At 47.7% G+C, this 24,218-nt stretch overlaps 3 protein-coding genes across 3 annotated transcripts; 1 reads left to right on the forward strand and 2 right to left on the reverse strand.

The window, feature by feature from the left end:
* Positions 1 to 231: 231 nt before the first annotated feature.
* gpr161a (G protein-coupled receptor 161a) lies at positions 232 to 7,390 on the reverse strand. The gene is made up of 6 exons (XM_062456640.1): positions 7,177 to 7,390; positions 5,885 to 6,287; positions 4,007 to 4,728; positions 3,542 to 3,649; positions 2,695 to 2,823; positions 232 to 1,959 (listed from the first exon to the last, which is right to left on the reverse strand). Exons 2-6 carry the CDS (start codon positions 6,238 to 6,240, stop codon positions 1,682 to 1,684), a joined length of 1,593 nt encoding a protein of 530 aa, XP_062312624.1. The 5' UTR covers positions 6,241 to 6,287; positions 7,177 to 7,390; the 3' UTR covers positions 232 to 1,681.
* A 572-nt stretch (positions 7,391 to 7,962) lies between these two features.
* otc (ornithine transcarbamylase) lies at positions 7,963 to 11,583 on the reverse strand. Its single transcript, XM_062455654.1, has 10 exons — positions 11,415 to 11,583; positions 11,047 to 11,185; positions 10,822 to 10,903; positions 9,988 to 10,075; positions 9,700 to 9,853; positions 9,300 to 9,422; positions 9,032 to 9,085; positions 8,613 to 8,762; positions 8,355 to 8,492; positions 7,963 to 8,173 (listed from the first exon to the last, which is right to left on the reverse strand). Exons 1-10 carry the CDS (start codon positions 11,495 to 11,497, stop codon positions 8,114 to 8,116), a joined length of 1,071 nt encoding a protein of 356 aa, XP_062311638.1. The 5' UTR covers positions 11,498 to 11,583; the 3' UTR covers positions 7,963 to 8,113.
* Positions 11,584 to 11,688: 105 nt separating this feature from the next.
* Positions 11,689 to 23,958, forward strand: rpgra (retinitis pigmentosa GTPase regulator a). The gene is given in 16 exon segments (XM_062456217.1): positions 11,689 to 11,888; positions 12,161 to 12,286; positions 12,504 to 12,596; positions 12,694 to 12,756; positions 12,976 to 13,134; positions 13,295 to 13,444; positions 13,525 to 13,683; positions 14,611 to 14,766; positions 14,905 to 15,029; positions 16,794 to 17,021; positions 17,607 to 18,066; positions 18,217 to 18,314; positions 19,534 to 19,628; positions 19,765 to 19,782; positions 19,785 to 23,322; positions 23,785 to 23,958. Coding segments are annotated over 16 exon segments (5,673 nt in total). The 5' UTR covers positions 11,689 to 11,857.
* Positions 23,959 to 24,218: the final 260 nt, after the last annotated feature.

A 24,218-nucleotide genomic window follows, 5' to 3' on the forward strand; every position in this document is an offset into this window, starting at 1 on the left:
TGCTGTCCATGTCTCAGAGCTTCAGAGAAGGTAAGCTACACACACACTGAATGTCGCAGTTCCTGAATGTCTGCCACACTATCCACTAAACAGGTGGCCTTTGTTTTGCTAGCTGTCCACACCACAAGCACTGGCTCTTTCATTCACACTATTTTGCAGGAAAGTAGTTTAACCCCCCCCCCCCCCCCCCGCTCCGATGCAAAAAGCAAAAACATCGTATTCATCTTTAACTTATGTAAAAAACAAACCAAAAAACTTTAATACAGAGCAGTAGAAAGATAATTAACAGTAAAAAAAATCAAACGTGTATAATACCTTATTCTGGTGTATCATTTGCTCTCACAATGCAGTACCTTATGCTAACAGTGACACACACATTATTACAAATATATACCACTCAACTCTGAGGTATAACAGTGACACACACAATTACTGTAGCGAACACAGTGATTCTTTCAGTTTGTGAACTGGTGCACCAATAGGGATTTGGAACCACATGTGGTTGTTTACTTGACAGTCACTGGGGCGGGGGGGCACTGAGGAGAATCCTGCAAGGAACACGTAACGACAATTCTTAAATTCTTCATCCACCGCTGACTCTAGCTCACGTTTTCAGGGATGTGTGTTCCAAGTGTTCGATGTTCTCAGATCAGCACGGTACCTGTTATTTCTCATAACTCTTCATCTATATCCTTCCACATTTCCTAATATTCAGGCTTCTGGTCTGTCAAAGCTCAGTGGATCCTGCTCCCTCCAGGACCCATGCTGAGTCCTTGTGAGGTGACCTTCCCTGTCTCCGCTCGAGGCACCAGAGGACAGGGGTTCATGCTCCGGGTGTGTCTTCAAGTGCAATCATATGGAGGTCTAGTCAAGGGCATGTCTTCACATGTGGAAAGTAGGGACCCATCCTATTGGTCCTGAGGGCATTCCAAATGCATTACACGCAACCAGTGACAACAAACAGAAACTGAAAGCGGTAGTTTCAGTTGGAGAGCTCCCCTACCCTGATAAGGGGGTTTACAGAGGTTGTTGATGGTTAGCGGAATCACTCGCTTTACTATCAACAAACATGCATCTGTAAACCCCTCTTGTATGTAGGGGCTTCTAGTAACGTGTTGCTGTCAATCAGTATTCCTGTCACCTGATTCACACTGCATTATGGAACTCACCATGAGCCGGCAATGTCATGGAAATTAACTAAGGAATAAGAGGACTAAAACAAAGTTATATACAGTAGTAAAGGCTTCCTATTTCAATATGAGGTATAGCCTAAGTCGATTATAACTACTGGCAAGGCACTCAATATATGGCATACACTATGTCCAACACACTATAATCTTTTTAGAGCCATTTCCGGACACAGATTAACACTAGACTAGACCTTTTGCCAGTGATGTGTGTCTCTTAGTCTTAGGCTAAGGATAATCTGCTGATAGCCTACTTCTATGAGAGGAAAAAAAAAACATTCATAAACTCGTTGGCAAAACCATGTAAGGGTATGGCTAGGGACTGACAACTAACCATGGCATTCAGTGTCTGTTTTGCTAGTAAAAACACTGTGAAATAGCTCATACACAAAAAGTTGACGTTTTCTTGTAAACCTTTACGTGTTTACACAATGTTTACACAATGTTTTACACAATGCCCAACGGTATGAAGTCAGAGAGGTTTGTTTTGCGTTTCAGGCCGACAGCTCCTCCACATCCTCCTCTTCTTCTCCTTCCTCTCTGTCGTCTTTCACGATCCCTTCATCGATGCTCTCCAGCCTCAGTCTCTGGCCGTCCAGGTACCGGGGGCCCCGTGGCGCTGCCCTCGCCGCCGCCGCAAACAGTCCGGGGGGCAGGAGGGTCTCCCCCCCGAAGAGGGTGAGCCTGGCGTCGCTCTCGATGGCCTGGGCCAGGCAGGAGGCGAAGGTATCCAGGGACTTGTGGACCTCGGCCTGGACCTGGACCAGGTCAGCTGAGGAAGGACAAAGGTTGTGTGAGTTGACCAATCGACGGATGAGGGAGAACAGCACTGGAATGTAGGAATATTAACGAGCACAAGGGATTGAGTGTACGTGTTGCCAAAAGGGATAATGTTGCTCAGTATTGTTTTTGGAGGCAAACAAAACCAACACGTCTTGTTAAGTGTATATAATTCCTGGCCACCTGATGACATAAAATGGTGGCAAGCATTGTCTGGCAATTCTTATCCCTGCAATCTTTCACATTGCTGTGAAAATGAACTGACAATGGTTTATTTACCAAGCTCATTGTTTTGACACCATTTAATGGACGTTGGCCTCCACTCCAAGAGTTTTATTTACCTGTGACATGCTCACTTTAACACTGCATTTCACACCTTAATAACAGAATACACAGAAATCCCCTCTATCAGTAACTAGAAAGGAGGAACAAACACTGTTAAGAGAACTGTCCATCTGGTAATTCCCGTTCTTGGATCCAGACCAGTAAACAACAAAGCTTCACAGAAATTGGGGGGCTGGGTACAGTTGTTGGAATTGTCCCTTATTAGTCAAAGACCAAACAACTTCCCTTTTTCCTCTGTCCGTCCCACCCTCTTCATCTCTCTCAGGTTCAATGTTTGCCCACTTCCCCTTCCCCCTTTTATCCCTCTCTCTGTCCCTCCCTTGCTCTCTCTCCCTCTCCCTCTCCCTCTCTCTCTCTCTCCCAGGTGAGGGAGGTCAGGTACCTTTGGAATGCGGCTCCACCTGGTCTTCAAAGGTTACCGAGCTCCGCCTCTTCCCGGACAAGTTGCCATGGTGATTGGAGTGGGAGGTGCCGTCGGTAGAGAAGTTATCGAGGAGCATCACATCTGTACCTGGAGGAGAGCAGGCAGATCTCAGGACGACAGCTGGCAAACCCAGAGTTCCACAAACGGCACACTGTCACACAGGCTGAACAAAGACCCAAACCTAACGGTATGCACCGATTAGTTCCAGCTTGTTAGTACATTCCAATAAGTATATAAGCAACTGTTTTTAACGCTATGCCGTCAGGCCCCTGACCTCAATGCAGACAGGGAGAGGGTGCAGGGAGGGTGATGAGGACATGTGTGATCTCTAGGCCAGTGAGGGGCATCGTCTCTCTGACATCATCGTCCCCGTGGCTGCCTTCCACATGACTGCACACGCTCTGCCAGACATGAGCCACGAAACTGGAGTCTGGGAGGGCTGGGCTCCACATCAGACAAACTAAATTCCCTGACTGGATCGCACACTAGAGATTGACATGATATTCCAGAAATTCCTGGAAACGTTTAACACCTGTGGACTAATACCTAGTAGATATTCACCAGGGACGAAGCCTGTTGGGATGAGGGAACGTGACTACGCATGCAAGGCCATCGGTAAGAGACAGGAATGTTCACCTCAAACATATCAGTTCATCTCCATAGCCTTGTCACTGACAGACTGGCGTATAAGACTGTGGAACACATTACAGGGAACAGTGATGGAGCAAGAGCAAAACAAACAGGAAAACAACAAACCAAACAAGGAGCAGATGGGACAGGACGTTCCTGTCTGTGTAACACTTACATGAGTCCTGAGTGAAACTGAAGCCGGTGTCCCCAGTGCTGCTCCCGGGGGCCACCAGCTGGCCGCCTCCCACCAGCATGGCTGTCAGATGGGGGGACATGCCCAGGTCTGCGGGGTACACAACACTGGTCAGCCATATCACCACGACAACAACACACAACAACAGTCACTCGAGGGAGTGTGACATAAACAATCATAAACGAATAACACCATGCAATACCTACAGCCTACATTAATTCCAATCTTCACAAATAAAAATACATTCCATACATGATATGTTCATTAAATACAGTAATACTAGTCTTTTAGGCTCTGCAAGACATTAGGGGGTGACACTGCTTTTACATTACTAAGACCCAAGTACCAGTACCCCCAATCCCCCCAGTACCCCAAACTCACCCCTATCCCCAACCCCCCAGGACCCCTAACCCCAACCAAACCAACAACCCCCCTCTCCACTAGTACCTGTGAGCCTGTTGGAGATGCTGAACAGGCGGGAGGTCCTGTGTCGCGTAGCGAACGACTCCCTGTAGTAGCGGTCTCCAAAGCACATGCCCAGCAGCTCCTTCCTCACAGTCTTATTCCACAGTCCGTAGATGAGGGGGTGGCACACCGAGCTGCAGAATGACAGCCAGGCCACCAGTGTCTCCACCCCAGGGGACACGCTCCCCTGCCCCCACATCGCCTCCGTGCACACCACGCACACGTAGGGCCCCCAGGTCACCAAGAAGGTGCCCACCACCACCAAGATGGTCACAAAGGCTTTACACTGGCTTCCTGCGTACACCAGGCTCCTCCTGCTCCCATTGGACGAGGTGGAGGTGGCGGAGTTCTTACGCCCGTTCTTCTGGCCGTTCCCCGAATCCTCCTGGGACACCACCACCGTCCCACAATGCACCTTGCGGGCCTTGAGGCGCGCCACGCGGAAGATGACGCCGTAGCAGACTAGCATGGCGAGGAGGGGCGGGAGGCTGCACCAGGTGACCCAGAAGGCCGAGTAGCCTGGCTCGCGGTGCCAGGCCGCCACGCAGGTCCACTTGAAGCAGTCGAACTCGAAGGAGGACCAGCCGAAGAGAGGGGGCAGGCAGCCCACCAGAGAATGCAGCCAAACGTAGGCAATAACCACCGTGGCCCTGTTCCCTGTGATCTTCATGGGGTAAATCATGGGGTAGAGCACAGCATAGTACCTGCAGGGAGGAGAGATACATGCGTTCAAAGGCTACCTTCCCAGGAAAACCATTGATCTGACTGGACTGGTGACAGCTGTGTAGGAGAGAAGAGGTTTTCTTTCTTTTTCTCGTGTTGAATCTGACTAAGAAGAGGTGGAAGCAAATGCCAAAACAAACTCTCGTAGGATTAGGCCTAATCTTAGACTAATAACAAGGACTTTGTATAGGCTAAATCTGAGTCTGTTACACTGAGTCTATATTGACATTGAGTGTGAAAAATGCAGATCCTCTAATTCAGGGCTGTCCAGCCGTGTTAGCAGAGATTAACCATCCTCTTATTTATCCTTCCAACCCCAATCTAGTACACATGATTAGAATAATTAGCTGTTTGATACAACAAAATCTATTTATTTACAACTGGGTATGAATAGAAAACCTCCAGGATGGTGGTTCTCCAGGAACAGGCTAGAGCAGGCTTGCTCCAAGCCTCTTCTGCACCACTTCAGTGATAATGAAGTCAACAGTAGTGGCTTGCCTGGGCAGTAGAATAATGCCACTGATAAAATTGACATTGACTAAGAGGCACTTCAGAGGTAAAAGAAGTAAAAATGATGAATGAGTTAACAGTCAGAGCCACGGCTACATTAAATAGCTTGTCTAGAACACTGCTCTCTCCAGTAACCTTCCATGCTCCTTGTGACTGCTCACAAGGGCTTCACCAATTAAGGACAAACACAAAAGAAGCATTCACTGTAATGTCAGACAGCTGAAATTACCACTTGGATAGCTTTCTATAAATAATGTGCTTTCTATTCATGCTAATGCAATTTTCTGGAACCAGAAGGTCTCTGTAAGTCCCCAGGGCCAGAGAAAACAGAAGATTGAGTGATAGGGCCTAATTATCTTAATCCTTACCTTGGTACATGAAGTAGGTTTATTTGTGTGGACTGTAACTACAAACATAAAATGACCTCCTGTACATGTGTAAGGACGACAACACGCTTTCTGAGACAAAAATGTAACCTGACCACAAAAAAAACAAATGTTAATTGAGATTCTAAGTATAGGCTAACTAAATATCTTTGTGGTAAACCAGCTCCACTAATAAGGTGAAAGGACAATGCTTCAGTGTAAGCTCCTGTGTGTATATATCACTATCTTCATGAGTTCTCACCTGTCTATGGCGATGGCCCCTAGAGTCAGCATGCTGGCAGAGCTGATGAGCAGGTAGAGAAGAGCGGTGAAGTTGCACCACACCACTCCGAAAACCCACTCCCTCCGCGCCGAGCTCACCGCCACGAAGGGCAGCACCAGCAGAGTCAGCAGCAGGTTGGACAGGGTCAGGCTGAAGACAAACTTGTTGCTGGGGGTGAGGAGGTAGGGTTTGCGGTAGAGGGTGGCTACGATGAGGAGGTTCCCCAGGCAGGCCAGGAGAGTGATGGTGACGATAAAGACCGACTCAAGGACCACCGTGCCGCCCCCGCCCCCGCCATGACGGTCCTGGACTGAGCAGTTACGGCTGGAGTTCATGGTAAGGTGCTAGAGCTGGGCCAGTTGAGAGGCAGCATACTGAGAGGCTAGAGAGAGGAGATGGGATTAAAATAGGCCTACAACCGACCGAGAGAGAAAGTACAGAAGTTGTGATGAGAGGCTGAGGCAGCGCCAGCAAAAAAAAACAGCACACTGACGCGATTTAGGGGAACAGGTAGGCTTTCGTTTAAAAAAACTGAAAACATGACAAACACTAACACGCTATGGGAGGAGAGAGGGGACAGGGTTACAACTTCAAAAACGCAAAACAATCCTACGAAGTTTAAAACCATTGAATTTATTTCCATAGCGAACACATTTAGCGGAAGTGCATAATAAACATCCCCGAAGCATGACATAAACCGTTTTACAAACAAGCTGGATGTTTACTCACGCGTTTCCAACTAGCAGCTCAAATTTACTAAAATAGTGGGCACCCTACTTTATAGCGTTTATAAATGATCAACCTTCATTTGTTTCGGAACTACAGCAAAGCAGCTAAATAACAAAAACATAAACATGTTTTGTCAAATGATATCGTCGATTGTAGTCTACATACGGAGTAGGCCTATGTGCCCCTTTAATGTTCAGAAACAGAGAATAACTTATTAATCAGCACTGATGTAGCCTACCTTTGGTGGTAAGTAGCCTACTATGTAGTAACGTGGTAGCTACCTCCACTAGTTCAGACCGCTTACAATAATTCGACATTGGTCGCAGACTAATCTTTTGCTTACAATGAATGCACTGTCCACTTTGTCAGTGATAACAAAAGTAAATAATTAATTTATTCTTCTACGTTTTCCGATAGTTTTCCAATACAATCTTCTCCGTAACCCATACCCAACATAGCGCCACCCAATCCCAATTTTGAGGAAAATACCAGCTCACTGTGAAAACTTTCTCCATTGTCCACAGAATTCTCCCAATTCTCACCTCCAGAACAATGCAGTAGCGGTGCTTCATCTCATACAAACAGTAAAAACGGCCTCTTCTTAGACGCTAGAATAATTAAACAACTTCCGATAGTTGTTAAATCCGTAAAACTAGCTCCATTCATCTTTTTCCCTTCACTTTAAGAAATCCATACGGGCAGCTCTCGGGTGCAATCATGGCGTCTGTCTCACCCTCCACTTCAACTCTCGTCTTCTCCCTCCTTGCTCCCTGGTCCCCCTCCTCTGTCCGTGGGTGGTCTAATGTGATTCAGGGTGAACTATGACAAAATAATTGAGCATACTACATTGTAATGGTTGTAGTAAGCAGGGATATGTAACATTGCCCTGTAAATTATATTCTAAGTTCAGGTTTTAGTCGAAAGTTTTTTTCCGCCACCGCGCTGAAGTGTTAGATCATGGAAAGTAACCTAATGTGTTTTATAAACTGTATTAAAAAGTGTTTAACGTTAATTCATTATTCTTGTGTCTGAGCTAAATCAACTGATATATTAGTTTATGCCTCGGTTCAGAATCAGGACCATGGACCACCAAAGAAGATCAAAGCTTCCCGCATATTTACGTCGACGAGCGCAGCCAATCATAAATAACTGTTCAAAATCGAGCTTCCCTCCACTTGATGGCGCTCGAACCCTCGCGTTCTAATCTTTTCATTATAGCCTCTGGCAGCCTTCATCGTTTTCATATCACTCTTTTTAGTCAACAAACAGCAAAGTATCCTACATGAAAAACATCTTAATCACCTTACAGAACAACATAATTATGACAAGGCACATTTATTTGTTCATAGATTGGCCTTTTGAACAACACACATTTAATTCAACAGTATTCAACACAAAACCATGTTCTGTAGAGTCTTAAATGTGTATGGGAACATCCAGAGTTTGCCGCTGTGGGTTAAATCCATCGACCTACTGAGGTTAAGAACTGGGTGCAGGCGTCTGTGGAACGTAATCAGTCAGCAGAGAGACCATCAGACCCTGGAGAGGACAGATATTAAGGACACTAAATATGTTCTCCTTAATCCCACCTATGAATTGCATAACTGAAGAAAAATGGTGAGTCTGTCTTGATTGATTCCTATGTTGATTGAATATACTGGATTATATATGAATGAAAATCCCTAGTGTCTCTCCTCTTTCTTTCAGATATAGTGCTCACCATGATTGTCCACTTCCTGTTCTCCGCCTCAGGAAAGACCAGGGAGCGTGGGCAGTAGAACACCTGATCGTTTACCTCTTCCTGCTTCCTGGGGAGGCAGTGCAGGAAGGTCCAGTCAGGACTCGCCACACTTCCTGTCTGTAGCGGACACAACCAGAACACAGACGAGTGGTCAAACCAGGATCAGATACGGATTATTTTTGACATGGCTGGACTTGTCAACCTGGCTTTTCAAGCAACACAAACACACGCGTGTACCTGCATGGTGATCTGGTAACCATGGAAATCCTTGACCCTGCGCTTCTTCTCCTCCTCCTGACCCATGCTGACCCAGGTGTCCGTCACCAGGACGTTGGTGCCGTGGGCCGCCTCCATGGGGTCAGAGGTCATCAGGAGCCTGGTGCCGTGCTGAGACAGGTAGCACGTCAGACACACGAGTCAGACAAGACAGAGAGGTGTTGTTCGATAACTGCAGTGCCGACCAATACAGTAAACAGTTGGCTTAAGCAATGTCCTAAGTGTAATGGCTTACTTACAATACAAAGAGGTTATAAGCGTAAAACAAATCCAATTTGACCGTGATTAGAATCATCTTTTTCCCCCCCACAAGTGGCTGTATTGATGGGAGTGTAATGTTGCTACGTATGAAATAAACTGGAAATTAGATATCTTCTCACCTGTTTGGAGAGTCTCTGAGCCTCCTCAATGACATAGCTGTCTGGCTCGTAACCCTGAGAGACACAGGTTCACTGCTCAGTAATCAGCATTTCAATTCAGAACACTAGCATCGAAAGTCATCACATACTAACGCTACCAAGAGGCTTCCTGAACAGAAAAGCTGCCATATTAACTGATATAAAATTGAGGTCTATTCTAGGTCTATAGAGGGCATATCCTCATTTAAGTGTGGATATGATGAGAAATCTTCTCATGCCTGGTTCAGACCTTGGGTGTGGCGATCCTGAGGTGGACGCCCAGCTTGGCAGCGGTCATCATGAAGGAGTGGAGAACGTTGTTGCCATCTCCGATCCAGCTAACCGTGAGCCCTTTCAGATAACCGTAGTGCTCCTGCACACAAGGTTATTTGAAAAAACGACAATTGAGTGTTTGTGTGTCTGTTCAGGAGAGCCTCGCACAGACAGTGTTCTTGCATCACACCTTCAGCCCCTCCATTTATTTATTAAAAATGATTTTTTTTACATGGCTATAGTTATGGTTTGTGAAAGAAAACACAATCTCAAAATGGATCCACAAATAACGTGATAACATCAGTCAATAACTGCGATGTGGTTGTCTTGAGTACCCATATCAGAGGTACATCTGGAGATGGAGATGGTGTCTGTACCTGCAGGGTGAGGAAGTCTGCCAGGATCTGGATGGGGTGGTAGAGGTCTGAGAGGCCGTTGATGATGGGGATAGAGGCTTCTTTAACCAGCTCCTCCAGGGTAGCGTGGCTGTATACCCGAGCCAGGACGATATCACATAGCCCAGACAGAACCCTAATCCACACAAACACATGGAGGATTGAAAGACAGAGCACATCTGCATATCTCTTACCAGCACGGTACTGTATAACTGATCTGTGATTTGACTGGGAGGTGTCTGTGTGTCTGTGTGTCTGTGCCTGGCTGACCTGGCCGTGTCTGTGCTGCTCTCATTCACTCCCAGGTGGATGTCCTGCGACGTGAGGAAGCAGGGCTGGCCTCCCAGCAGAGCGAAACCTGCAGACACAACACAACACATCACAACACACACCATAACACATCACAACACACCATAACACATCACAACACATCACAACACAACACAACACATCACAACACACACCATAACACATCACAACACACACCATAACACATCACAACACACACCATAACACATCACAACACACCATAACACATCACAACACACCACAACACATCACAACACACACCATAACACATCACAACACACCATAACACATCACAACAATGCAACACAACACAGTTGCTGGTCAGATGGCAGCAGTGATTTTCATTCTGTGGTTTATGTACGTATTAATCTGATTTTAACAGGCATAACACAGCACATAGCTTTCTCAGCATGCAATTATTATTATATAATAATTATTATGCGATATTTTTGGAGAGACAGACTTTGTTGATGAAATAATATAATAGCGTGGATAGAAAAAGGCAGAAGACCAGAGCCAGAGAGTTGAGAGAGCACAGACTGTCCATGCAGCAGTTGTATTGTGTCCTGTTACAGCCCTGTCTCCCAACCCCATTCAGTTTGGTTCTGACCCCATAGAGAAGCCTAATCCGTGTAAACATTTCTCTCAAATATCTGAAACACAAACCTCCAATACACCTTTCCATGGGCTGTATGGAGTCAGTGTACCGCGTATTTGAGCATTTCTCATGAACCCAAACCAAGATTATAGTTCAGTGAAGCCACACGTAGACTCAGGCCTGACATAATCTGGCACCTGTTTCTGTGGACATTCTAGTTCTGGTGCTCCTCTTCTCAAATATCATAGCAATCGACTTCCCCTGAAGAAGAGGAAGGTACTGAAACGGAAAGAGACAGTTAGCTTCTGCAGCTAACTAGCGACCTCAATTGACCCAAACGCAGATTTAATATTGCAGCCAAGATCAGACAGGCCAGAAGCATATCATTTAAATAATATATTTGGGTTGGGCATGGTACTTACCTGTTTTTCATGCTTGATCCTGTGTTTTAGGTCACTTGACACCCATAGCAAGTGTCTGATCTCATCTGAGCTGAAATCTTTCAACGTCAGGAAACTGCGACCCTTTAAATTTACAGAACCAAGGACTGCAGCACCGATGCTGCAAATTTAAGAAGACTCGCACTTGTTATTATACACAGTACCAAGCTAGCTTTGACATGTCATGAAAAAGTCTCACAGAGAAGCCATGCACAATACAGCATATATAAGCATTTCACCATGCAAACTGATCAGAAAAACAGTTACAGCAGTTGACAAACCAGCAACCTAGTTTATGTGTAAACTACACTCCACTTGGAGCACACGTGTGGACGTTGACGTTCTCTTACCTAAACTTTCTCGCACGGATGTTTTGGAGAGTTTTCAGGCCACATATAATGTGCTTATTTACAGCAAATACTTTAAACGACATGGCAGGCTATCTTAGAACGCCAGTAATAAAATAGAGAGTAGGTCTTTCAGAATGCTCACGAGCCCAGACAACTTTACTGTCAGCGTGTCATCATCAAGCTGTTTGTGATGGGCGGGGCTTAAGTCTAGAATCCGTATGTGGCAGAAAAGGTTCGCCAGTCGCATGTTTTATATCCCAGGAACATCCGGTTACTATCTCAGCGGAAACCCTAGTGCCATGAGTGTGTAGACATCGCTTTGGCCAACGCGGGTGTCCAAAACGAGGGATACAATGAGTTGCGACGCCGGTAAAAGTTGACAACTGGTGACAGACATGGTTCGTGAAATATGTCACCGGTGAGCCGGTTAAGTGGGCCGGGAGATGACAGGACAAACGGACACTGATATTCCAGGTACGAAAGCTATTCTGAAACGTTCTACTTTAGATATAAGGAGTATTACTCTGGTATACGATAAAAAGATTTTATGGGCATGCTTGATGGTATCTGCTAAAGCCGGCCTGGCCTTCCCTGAGACGTAAATAGAATGGAAGCTGACCGGCAGTTGGTCTTGGGATTTGCCTAAGGCCATCTGTAGTGAAAGCCTTAAGTCATTTTGTCACTCACCATGTAGCCTGCGTCAGAGACTACCAACGTTCTCTCTTCATGATTCTTATTACCCACAGAGACAGGGGCTGTCTTCATATTTGGAAAGAGCAAGTTTGCTGATAATGCACCCTGTAAATTCTGGTTGAAGGATGACCATCCTCAGCAAATATCCTGCGGGGGAGAACACACTTCTGTCATCACTGGTGCTTACTGAATACATTATTGTTTGAGTGTTATTGAACATTTAGAGGGCCACCATGCAGCAAGCAAATAATATTGGTTCAGCCAACCAAGTGCTAGAATATATACTTGATATTTACGTACCTTCTATTCTCATACCTGACTATAATTAAGAGTTTAGACTTATTTTCTTTAATTTCAGATTTCATTCATTGTGATGTTTTCCTCTGCTATTTGTAGGCAATGGCAGGCTCTTCATGTTCGGTTGTAACGCCTGGGGTCAACTGGGCCTGGGGTCTAAGCCCAACATTAGTAAACCCACCAGTGTCAAAGGTCACTCATTCATTCATCTATTAGTTTCTTCTTTCATTCGTTTTTTCATTCAGTCATTCATTCCTTAAACACAGAAAATGTCTCCATCTTTTTTCAGCTTTGAGGTCTGAAAAGGTGAAATTGGCAGCGTGTGGGAAAGATCACACAGTCGTGTGCACATGTAAGAGATCCGCTCAGCTTATGACATAACAAATGAAAGATTTGAGTCTTTGGAGTGTGTGTAAATGAGAGCTGTGTCATATTGGTGCAGATTCTTAGATGGATTGAGTATTTATCTAGACTAAAAGGATGGCTTCTGAGTTCAAGACCAGGGTTAAACTGACTGGGAAACTAGACGTGTGTGTGTGTTTTTAATGTGCTTTGTTCTATGAGTGTCCAGGGCGAGGGGGTGTATATAGTACTGGGACCAACCAGGAAGGACAGTTGGGTCTGGGCCACTGTGAAGACATCTCATCCTTCCACCTGTTGCAGCCCTTCTGTGACCACAAACCAATCAGGATGCTCTCGGCAGGATGCAGTACCTCTGCTGCCCTGACAGGTTAGCATGGCAACTCGCACCTCCATGCAGGTCATATTGAATCTCATTATACTTTCCAGATGTCCTTTGTGTAGGTGTGCTTTTATGTTTTAATACTGCTGTTGTGTTTTGTGTGTGTCATTGCTCCCTCGTTATTGTGTGTGTGTGTGTGTGACGTTAGAGGATGGGAGGTTGTTCGTGTGGGGGGACAACTCAGTGGGACAGATTGGTTTGGGTGAAGAGAACCACGTCTCAGAACCCAGAGAGCTGGAACTGGACCAGCCAGTGGCCTGGGTATCCTGTGGCTACCACCACTTAGCTATTGTTACAGGTAAACAACACACACACTCACAAAACCTTTTCACCTGCTTTGAAGTCATAGGTAACATGCTGTTGTTTGGTTTCTCCAAGTGAATGGAGACCTCTACACGTGTGGGGAGATTGGGTACGGAAGGCTTGGCCTTGACCCTGATCAGCTGACCAATCACAGGGTCCCTCAGCGGGTGAAGGGCATTGTGGGCCGGGTGACCCAGGTGTCCTGTGGAGGAGAACACACCGTGGTGCTCACAGGTCTCTGCTACCCTTCACTCAGCCTTTGATTTATCAGGATCGTAGATTTCATGCTGGACTGTCTCGTCTCTCGAGTCATGTCTGAAAGAAAATAATTTACGAGTTAAAAAGAGAGAGGCTCCCAGAAGTGCAGCTCATTCATTTAGTAATTTTAGTCATTTAGCATTCAACTTTGAGGGGTGAAATAAGGAGAACATTTTATTATGATTTTTTGCTAAGTCTGTTTATTTTCTTTCTCTCCCCCGGCCCTCTCTCCCTCCTGAACCTCTCTCTCCCCTTGACCTCTCTCCCCCCTGTCCTCGCTCTCTCCTGGACCTCTCTCCCTCCTGAACCTCTCTCTCCCCCCTGTCCTCTCTCTCCCCCCTGTCCTCTCTCTCCCCTGTCCTCTCTCTCCCCCCTGTCCTCTCTCTCTCCCCTGTCCTCTCTCTCCCCTGTCCTCTCTCTCCCCCCTGTCCTCTCTCTCTCCCCTGTCCTCTCTCTCCCCTGTCCTCTCTCTCCCCCCTGTCCTCTCTCTCCCCCCTGTCCTCTCTCTCCCCCCTGTCCTCTCTCTCCCCTGTCCTCTCTCTCCCCCCTGTCCTCTCTCTCCCCTGTCCTCTCTCTCCCCTGTCCTCTCTCTCCCCCCTGTCCTCTCTCTCCCCCCTGTCCTCTCTCTCCCCTGTCCTCTCTCTCCCCTGTCCTCTCTCTCCCCCCTGTCCTCTCTCTCCCCCCTGTCCTCTCTCTCCCCTGTCCTCTCTCTCCCCTGTCCTCTCTCTCCCCCCTGTCCTCTCTCTCCCCTGTCCTCTCTCTCCCCTGTCCTCTCTCCCCCCTGTCCTCTCTCTCCCCCCTGTCCTCTCTCTCCCCCCTGTCCTCTCTCTCCCCTGTCCTCTCTCTCCCCCCTGTCCTCTCTCTCCCCCCTGTCCTCTCTCTCCCCCCTGTCCTCTCTCTCAGAGGGGGACGTGTACACATTTGGCCGGGGTCAGTATGGCCAGCTGGGTCTCGGCACCTTCCAGTTTGAGGCCCTTATTCCCCAGACGCTGGATCACTTCAGGAACACTAGAGTCAGCCTGGTGACTTGTGGAGAACACCACACTGCCATCATCACAGGTGCACCCAGCACACTGGGTTTGTATGTGTGTGTGTGTGTAAATAACACACAAACATGCCAGAATCTCTCAGATGATTTGATTTCCTGATATAGAGGTACGTATTTATATCACTGTAAATCGTCCTTCTGTGTTCCAGAGAAAGGCCTTATGTACACTTTTGGCAACGGTCGCCATGGGAAACTGGGCCTGGGGGTGGAGAACTTCACCAACCAGTTCCAACCAACGCTGTGTCCCCGCTTCCTCAAGTACTTCGTCCAATCAGTACGTCCATGTGATGAAGTGTTTCTATATTTGTTGGGTCATTGACAATGAGTGCCTTTGTTTTCCTGTGTATTTACAGTTAGGTCCATAAATATTTGGACATTGACACAATTTTCATCATTTTGGCTCTGTATACCACCACAATGGATTTGAAATGAAACAATCAAGATGTGCTTTAAGTGCAGACTTTCAGCTTTAATTTCAGGGTATTTACATCCAAATCAGGTGAACGGTGTAGGAATTACAATACATTTTATATGTGGCCCCCCCCTTTTTAAGGGACCAAAAGTAATTGGACAATTGGCTGCTCAGCTGTTCCATGGCCAGGTGTATGTTATTCCCTCATGGGAGTTCGTTATTTCATTGACAAGGAGCAGATAAAAGGTCTAGAGTTCATTTCAAGTATGGTATTTGTGTTTGGAATCTGTTGCTGTCAACTCTCAATATGAAGTCCAAAGAGCTGTCACCATCAGTGAAGCAAGCCATCGTTAGGCTGAAAAATCAAAACAAACCTATCAGAGAGATAGCAAAAACATTAGGTGTGGCCAAATCAACTGTTTGGTACATTCTTAAAAAGAAAGAACGCACTGGTGAGCTCAGCAACACCAAAAGACCCGGAAGACCACGGAAAACAACTGTGGTGGATGACAGAAGAATTCTTTCCCTGGTGAAGAAAAACCCCTTCACAACAGTTGGCCAGATCAAGAACACTCTCCAGGAGGTAGGCGTATCTGTGTCAAAGTCAACAATTAAGAGAAGACTTCACCAGAGTAAATACAGAGGGTTCACCACAAGATGTAAACCATTGATGAGTCTCAAAAACAGGAATACCAGATTAGAGTTTGCCAAAAAACATCTAAAAGAGCCTGTACAGTTCTGGAACAACATCCTATGGACAGATGAGACCAAGATCAACTTGTACCAGAATGATGGGAAGAGAAGAGTATGGAGAAGGGAAGGAACTGCTCATGATCCAAAGCATACCACCTCATCAGTGAAGCATGGTGGAGGTAGTGTTATGGCGTGGGCATGTATGGCTGCCAATGGAACTGGTTCCCTTGTATTTATCGATGATGTGACTGCTGACAAAAGCAGTAGGATGAATTCTGAAGTGTTTCGGGCAATATTATCTGCTCAGATTCAGCCAAATGCTTCAGAACTCATAGGACGGCGCTTCACAGTGCAGATGGACAATGACCCGAAGCATACTGCGAAAGCAACCAAAGAGTTTTTTAAGGCAAAGAAGTGGAATGTTCTGCAATGGCCAAGTCAATCACCTGACTTAAATCCAATTGAGCATGCATTTCACTTGCTAAAGACAAAACTGACGGGAAAATGCCCCAAGAACAAGCAGGAACTGAAGACAGTTGCAGTAGAGGCCTGGCAGAGCATCACCAGGGACGAAACCCAGCGTCTGGTGATGTCTATGGGTTCCAGACTTCAGGCTGTCATTGACTGTAAAGGATTTGCAACCAAGTATTAAAAGTGACAATTAGATTTATGATTATGTTAGTTTGTCCAATTATTTTTGGTCCCTTAAAAAGGGGGGGGGGCACATATAAAATGTGTTGTAATTCCTACACCGTTCACCTGATTTGGATGTAAATACCCTGAAATTAAAGCTGAAAGTCTGCACTTAAAGCACATCTTGATTGTTTCATTTCAAATCCATTGTGGTGGTATACAGAGCCAAAATGATGAAAATTGTGTCAATGTCCAAATATTTATGGACCTAACTGTATGTATGCATGCGTGTGTTTACAGGTAGCCTGCGGTAGCTGTCACATGCTGGTGCTAGCCACGCCCAGAACGCCAGAAAACCAGGAAGTAGTGTTGGTGGAGGATAGTGATGATGTCATAGAGGACCTTATGGAGAACCTGGTGGAGGTGAGCTACAACCACCTGCTGCTGACGGAGGTCTCCTTCAGCACCGCCCCTCACACGGTCCCCGCATGCTCAAACCCCTCGGCCAGGGCACGGCGCAGGGAGAGGGTGAGATTAATTAATTCACACAGATTAATACACAGATTAATTCATTTTCAAACAAAGCTGATGCTGACAGCTGTCTCCACAACTCGTTGGGAGAGACAATAATAGGAAATGTGTTGCAGTAGAGAAGCAGTGACGTTTTAGCTGTAGTGTTTATTGTCGTCCACAAGGGGGCAGGATCCCTTAATTTTTCTGTCCTCCGATGCATTTACATTTAGTCATTTAGCAGACGCTCTTATCCAGAGCGACTTACAGTAAGTACAGGGACATTCCCCCTGAAGCAAGTAGGGTGAAGTGCCTTGCCCAAGGACACAACGTCATTTGGCACGGCTGGGAATCGAACTGACAACCTTCAGATTACTAGCCCGACTCCCTCACCGCTCAGCCATCTGACTCCCTTTGCCTTTCATTCTCGCCTCCTCATCTACGTCATCTAGAATCACATCATTCTCATCTGATAGTTATATAATGACAAATCTAGCCAATGATGGTTGAATGTAAGATATTCAGTAAGTTGAAGTATATATATCAAAGATAGTCAACCTTTCACTGTCCAGTAATGTTAACAAAGGTGTTCTGTGTGTCCAGGAGGGCTCTGCAGAGCAGTTCGGTCACATGTTCCAGAACCTTCCACCTCTGACGTCTGCCTTCCTCAATACCACTCTGTCCAGAAACATCCTCCCCCTGAAGATAAACCAGAAAGACCCTTCTACCCCGCCCTCCAAAACCCACTCTAAGGATCCCCCAAGTCCAACATCCTCCCCCTCCCCCAAATCTCCTAACAGCACAGCATCGTCCACACAGTTCCCCAGGCCAGACCCAGCCAGACCCTCACCCTCACCCAGGTCCATCCCAAAGAGTAAGCCCATCTCTGCATCGAAAGAGCCCGCTAGCCCCTCATCACCTCTCAAGAACACATCGGATCATTTACTGTCGGCCTCCCCCAGAAGTCCCTCTTATAAACAAACGAATGAGAAGAAACCAACCAAGACTGTTTCTCAAGGCATCTATGGCTCCAGAGCAGAGCAGCAGGGTCCTACTCTGAAGGGTACGTCTTTCACAGAAACCTGGGAGGCCCCATGGCTAACCAGCAGACTAGCCCAGACAAGGCTTCCTTCCCTCAGAGCTTTAGCAGCAACTGAAAGACTCTGTATGGAACATTCTAATCCAGCATGGTTGCATCTGTGTCTGTTTACAGGGAAGTCCATCACTGCTAGGCAGTCCCCTAAGAGGACCGTGGTCATCAAGGCCTTGGAGGACAACAGCACTGACGACAGTGATAGATTACTCAATCTGGTGAGTACTGAGCATGGAAGATCAGGATGTGGGGTGTGCTTGGGTAACATGGGGAAACTTGTGATCCATTACTTTGGTCTGGTCTCTTTCTTAGTTTGTTGTTCTTTCTGTGGTCGTCAGCTATGGTCTGGGATGTGTGTGCTCCAGGGCAGGAAATGACAAGCTCTCTGATTCTTCCAGGAAAATATGCACTGCTCAGCATGCTGCAGTGTGAGTGAGTGTGTGTGTGTGTGTGGGTGAGTCAGTGAGTGTGTGTGTTTGTGTGTTCTTCGTTGCTTGGTGTTTTTTTTTTCCATTCAGTGGAACACTGGGAAAGAAATGTTGAACCATCAATTATTAATTAGACAGACGGTCTGTCTGTCTTTATATCTGTGTCACACTTGTATGCTCACCCGTACAGTGTGCTATTCATCTCCTCAAGGCACATCCAGCACTGTAGAGTCCTGCTGCCAATAAACAAATGTGTTTGAGTTTAACCTCTGTACACACAAACGTGCGCACGCACAAACACACTCTGCTGGCTTCTAGACGTGGCAGGGATGTCCAAAGCTGTAGGCCCTCTATGTTTCCATGGCCATGTTGAGCGAGAGGTTGTTCGTCGTGTGTGTTTGCGTGTGTTTGTGTGTGTTTGTCCTCTTGTGTGTGAGACAAAGAGAGTAAAGATGAAAACAAAATAAGGGCCTTGGGGTTATCCAGGAGCCAGAGAGGTATAATGCATGATGGATTATGAGACAATACGTTTGGCACATTTTTAATGAATGTGCATGTGCTAATGCCTGGTAAAAAGGTTGCCGTGACGATGAATGAGTCAGGCCGGTTTTACATCACACCTCATTACCCTCACATTAAGACATATCAGCATAGTCAAGAAGCAAGATCTGCATATTCAGCAGGGTGATAAAATAAAAACCTAGGCGTGATGTCAGCACCAGGTGTCTCAGTTCCTCCCCTTAACCTTTTGCTTCTCGTTCTGTGATTACGATCGCAAAGACCACCTACGGCATCGTGCACCGTCCACGCAGAAGAGATTCATCGGAAAAGGATAACGTTGACTCTATTTTTGTAGTCAAGCGGAATCTGGTCCTTTAATCATGTAGCCTGTTGCATCAAACATGCTCAGTAAGAGATGAAAGAGGAGGCAGGGTTAGAAACACAGACTAAGTGCTCCGGGTTTAGAGTTACACGGCCAACGAGACCTTGTCCTCTGTTTGTGTGGCAGGCATCCGAGACGAGACGGGCTTCAGGTGAGGACTCTGGCACCGTGCCTGAAGGACAGATGGGGAAGGTATGTTGGTGTATGGCTAACAAGCACAGGTAAGGACGGTCTCTTGCTCTCCCTTTTCCATCTTACCATTCATGATTCTGTCTTTCTTTCCACCTCTCTGCCTCTATCTGTCACTCTCACCTCCCTTCTCTCTTACTCCCCCCCCCCCTCTCTCTCTTTCTCCAGAGGAAGAGAGGAAGGGCCTTGAGGAGAGTTGTGAAGGAGACGGAGATGGATTCTGAGCATGCTCAGTCCGGTGGGTGGGCAGGGCTGCCTACGAGGAAGGCCCTGCCCACGGAGCTCCTGATTGGCTCCAGTCCGCGGTCCATAGAAGCTGAAGGCCCGCCCCCTCAGAGCAAACGTGTCAAAAGCCCCCACAGCGCATCCAATGTCGAGCAGACTGTCACCACGACAACGAAGCAAGCTAAGATCAAAGTTCAAGCTAACATCAGTAATCAGGATAGCAATCTTGGAGGCAGTATAGGTGAGCTGTGGCAAGGGACGCCCTCAAAAACGCAGCCAAAGGTTTCTGAATCAAAACGCATGAAGCTGCCTGTGTCCACGTCTAACACTCCGACACGTGGTCAACTAAAAGTACCTGAACCAAAATCCAATATCCCAAAACCGAGCTTAACGGCTAAGGTGAAGACAGGCACAGACGTGAAGCCTATGTCCACACGAGGCGAGCCAAACAAGGAGCAGGAGAAAGTGAGATCTGACACCAAAACGGAAAAGAGAAGCCATCAAAAAGGTCAACCTCCAAAATCTCCAGTGAAGGTGAGAGGTCAGACTGCAGAGGATTTCTTATCCACACCTGTGGAGGTCAAAGGCAAGGTCAAAGGTGGTGAGCTGGTCAAGGTCACTTCCAAAGATGCCAAGTCCAAAGTCCAGGGTAAAATCACTGAGGTCAAATCCAGCCCGGTCAAGGTTCAAAGTAAGCAACAAGAAGTTCTCAAAGCTCAAAATAAACTGTCAGAAGTCAAATCCGTAACGGGTAAAACTAACCCAAAAGCAAAAAGTCCATTAACACTCTCATCCACCCCTGTCAAGGGTAAAGGTCAAACTCAAGAGGTCAAATCCACTCCAGTCAAAGATCAGGTTAAGCTGTCTAAGAAAACTTCTATTCCTGTGAAATTAAAAAGCAAAACTGCAGAAAAGGAAAACCCCAAGGGCAGCGGTGACAGGCAGAAGCCTGTTAGAACTCTGATGAAAGGAAAAAAACTGGGATCGGAGGAGGAGGAGAAGAAAAATATAGAGGACAAGAATAGCCAGTCGGAAGCTTCCGGAACAACAACAGGGGAAGATGAGAAGCAAATGCCAGAGAAAGAAAAGGGCAAACCGTCACAAAAACTCGGCACCCCCCTCAAGGACAATACTCTGCCGTTGGAAGCCAAGCAATTACCCCTTAAGGAGACCGAACCCAAGCTGACCGATTCAAAGCGAGCTCCTGTGAAAAGCAAACCCATCGCTGTGGTCTCCAGCCAGCCCTCTCAGTTCAGGAACCAGCCCATACAGGTGGTGAGTAGTAACCCTAGTAACCCCGAAGCAGCCTCCACAAAGGCTCCCGCCACCTCACAGGGGACCAGGAGAACAGATGTGATCACCGTCGGCAGTACCAAACCCCTGGAAGCCTCCCTGCCACCACAGGCATCCTCTCCTACCAGCTTCCAATTCACCTCCCAGGAGCTAGGGACCGGAACCAAGACTGGGTCGCCACTCCCAGGAACAGCAGCAGCTTCAAACATGGCCACTGCCCTGGAGAGTGAGCCCAGCGGGGCTGGAGTTTTCAGTGGCGCAGCCTCCCTGCTTCCTGCCATGGGGGTGGCCGGGGCAGCCATGGGGGTCCTCGGTGAGGTAGCGACGAGCGTGAGGGCCTTTCAGTCAGGCAGTGACACGGCCACCTCTACTCCGCCAAGGAGATTAAGCAGGACAGAGAGGATCACTAAGCAGAGTGCCATCACACAGCCTTCCTCCTCTTCCTCTTCCTCAGATCAGAGGTCCGCCAGTGGCACCTCTCAGGACCAATCAGGACCCGCAGGTGGGATGTCAGAAGGAGAGGAGGACCAATCACAGAAAAGAGAGGAAATAGAGAGTTCTAAACAGGAGAGTGGCAGCGAGCAGGGAGAGGAGGACGACAGCAGCAGGAAGAGTGGTAATGAGGAGCAGGGGGAGGAAGAGGCCGACCAGAGGGAGGGAGGAGGAACAGAGAATGACAGCCAGGATGAGAGTGACAGTGGGGGGGGAAGGGAGCAGGTAGAGAGTGAGGTTGAGGAAAGCGAAGAGATAAGTGATGGTGGAGAGGCTGAGGAAGAGAGTGAATCGAAGAAAAGTGAGGAGGAAGGTGGAGAAAAGGATAGTGATAGTCAGACAAGCAGCGAGGAGGGTGGAGAGGAGGAGAGTGAGGACAGTGATGTGGGAGAAGGGGAGGAGGAAGGAGAGGAGAGTGAGAGAGGAGAGGAGGAAGAGAAGAGCGATGAAAGTGGCGAGGAGAAAAGTGAGAGTGAGGCAGAAGAGTCAGAGGAAAAGAGTGAGGCAGAGGAGGACAGTGAGGCAGGGGCAGAGGAGGAGAGTGAGGCAGAGGCAGATGAGAACAGTGAGGCAGAGGAGAGTGAGGCAGAAGAAGCAGAGGAGAAGAGTGAGGCAGAGGAGGAGGCAGAGGCAGAGGAGAGTGAGGCAGAAGAATCAGAGGATGAGAGTGAGGCAGAAGCAGAAGAGAGTGAGGCAGAGGAGAAAAGTGAGGAGAGTGAGGCAGATAAGGAGAGTGAGACAGAGGCAGAAGAGAAAAGTGAGGCAGAAGAGAGTGAGGCAGAGGAGAAAAGCGAGGAGAGTGATGAAGAAGAGGCAGAGGAGAGTGAGGTAGAGGCAAAAGAGGAGAGTGAGGCACAAGAGGGAGAGGAAGAGGAGAAAAGTGAAGAGAGTCAGGCAGGAGAGGAAGAGGAGGACATAGAAGACAGCGGGGAAAGTGGGGCGGAAGAGGCAGAGGATAAAAGTGAGGCAGGAGAAGGGGAAGAGGAGGGGGAAGAGAAGAGTGAGGAAAGTGAGGAAGGGGAAGGAGAGGAAGAGAGTGTTTCTGTGGCAGCGGAAGAAGAGGACGAGGAAGAAGGAGAAAGAGATGGAGAGACTGAAGGACACAAAGAGGAGGAGGAGGGTGAAGTTAATGAAGATGAAGAGGAGAAGGAGGAAAGCGACGAAGAATCAGATAAGAGCGAGGGATCGGAGCAGGAAGAACATGAACAAGCAGAAGGAGAGAGTGAAGAGGATAATGCTACAGAGTCTGGGCTGGAGGAAAGAGAGGGGGAGGGGGAAGGAGAGAGTGAGGCTGAGGAGGAAGGAGGGGAGAAAGAAGCCAGTGAAGGTGAGGAGCAGGAGGGAGACGAGGAGGATTCTAGTGAGAAAGAGGAGGAGGAGGCACAGGAGGAGGAGGAGGCACAAGAGGAGGAGGAGGAGGCAGAGGAGGAGGAGGAGGCACAGGAGGAGGAGGAGGCACAGGAGGAGGAGGAGGAAACTGAACAGGAGGAGGGTGCTGCTGAGGAAGAGGAAGATGACAATAATGACGAAGAAGAAGCTGAAGAGGAGGAGGAGAAAGGTGCGGAAGAGGGGGAGAGTGAACAGGATCAAGGGAATGAGGAGGAGCAAGGAGAGGAGGAGGAAGAGGAGGCAGAGGAGGAGGAGGCAGAGGAGGAGGAGGCAGAGGAGGAGGAGGAAGAGGAGGAGGAGGCAGAGAAGGCAGACAATAAGGGAGTGGTTGAGGAGGAAGATGAAGCAGGAGAAGAGGAGGAGGAGGAGGGAGGAGAGGAGGAGGGAGAGGGGGGAGGAGAGGAGGAGGAGGAGGAAGAGGAAACAAAGGAGGAGAGGGAAAAGACAAAAAGTCAAGTAGAAAGAAACACAGAGATGGAGGAAGAATCAGGTGAAGAGGAAGAGGCAAAGGAGACTGAAGAAGATGGAGAGGAAGTGGAGAGAGGAGTTGAGGAAGAGGAGGGTGAAGAAGGAGAGGAGGAAGAAAGTAAGAAAGAAAGAGTGGGCAAGGTAGAACAACAGGGAAAGGAGGGGGGCGAGGAAAGCGAGAAGGGAGAAGAGGAAGAAGAAGGAGAGGAGGAAGGTGAAGAAGAGGAGGGGGAGGATGAGGATGAGGGCGAGGGTGAAGAGGAAGAAGAGGAGGAGGAAGAAGAGGAAGTCAAATCCAAAGACACAAAGAAAGCCAAACAGACTGTGCCTCCCAAACCTGCTCCATCTGGCAGGAGAGGGGAGCAGCAGGGGGAGAAGCCCCAGCCGGCTGCCCGGACCAAGCAGAGGGCTGCTGGGAAGACTCAGGCCAACGGCTCCCCTGACTCCCAGCAGTTCTGGAACGATGTCTTGCCTCAATACCTGGACCTGAAGTAGGGGAGACACAGTAGGTATAGCTCTGTGGTAGTGCATCAATGGATCACAGGTTCAAATCCCCCTTGTATCTATCTGTTTGGATTAAAGTGTATGCGAAAATGAACACATTAGATCAGTTCATCATCTTGAGTGTTTAACTTTGCACTAAGGCTCAACGAGAGCTTGGGGCTCATCAAGTCAGACTGGCAAACGGCTCAGTGCCTAGACCAAAAATACCAAAAGGTTGGAGAGAAACTTGAGGTCTTGTTATCCTTAATTAC

This window comes from Osmerus eperlanus, chromosome 3 (assembly GCF_963692335.1).
Source record: "Osmerus eperlanus chromosome 3, fOsmEpe2.1, whole genome shotgun sequence".
Taxonomy (NCBI): domain Eukaryota; kingdom Metazoa; phylum Chordata; class Actinopteri; order Osmeriformes; family Osmeridae; genus Osmerus; species Osmerus eperlanus.

Bases quoted from the DNA above. Each gene is read 5' to 3' on its own strand.
- gpr161a (XM_062456640.1), bottom strand. From the start codon at position 6,240: ATGAACTCCAGCCGTAACTGCTCAGTCCAGGACCGTCATGGCGGGGGC. The intron at 3,650-4,006 runs GTACTAGTGGAG...TGTACCCCGCAG, and splicing joins CATCTCCAACAGGCTCACAG to ACCTGGGCATGTCCCCCCAT. The intron at 2,824-3,541 runs GTAAGTGTTACA...GCTCTCCTCCAG, and splicing joins CAGTTTCACTCAGGACTCAT to GTACAGATGTGATGCTCCTC.
- otc (XM_062455654.1), bottom strand. From the start codon at position 11,497: ATGTCGTTTAAAGTATTTGCTGTAAATAAGCACATTATATGTGGCCTG. The intron at 9,854-9,987 runs GTCAGCCAGGCA...TGTGTGGATTAG, and splicing joins AGCAGCACAGACACGGCCAG to GGTTCTGTCTGGGCTATGTG. The intron at 9,423-9,699 runs GTACAGACACCA...CCTTGTGTGCAG, and splicing joins CAGACTTCCTCACCCTGCAG to GAGCACTACGGTTATCTGAA.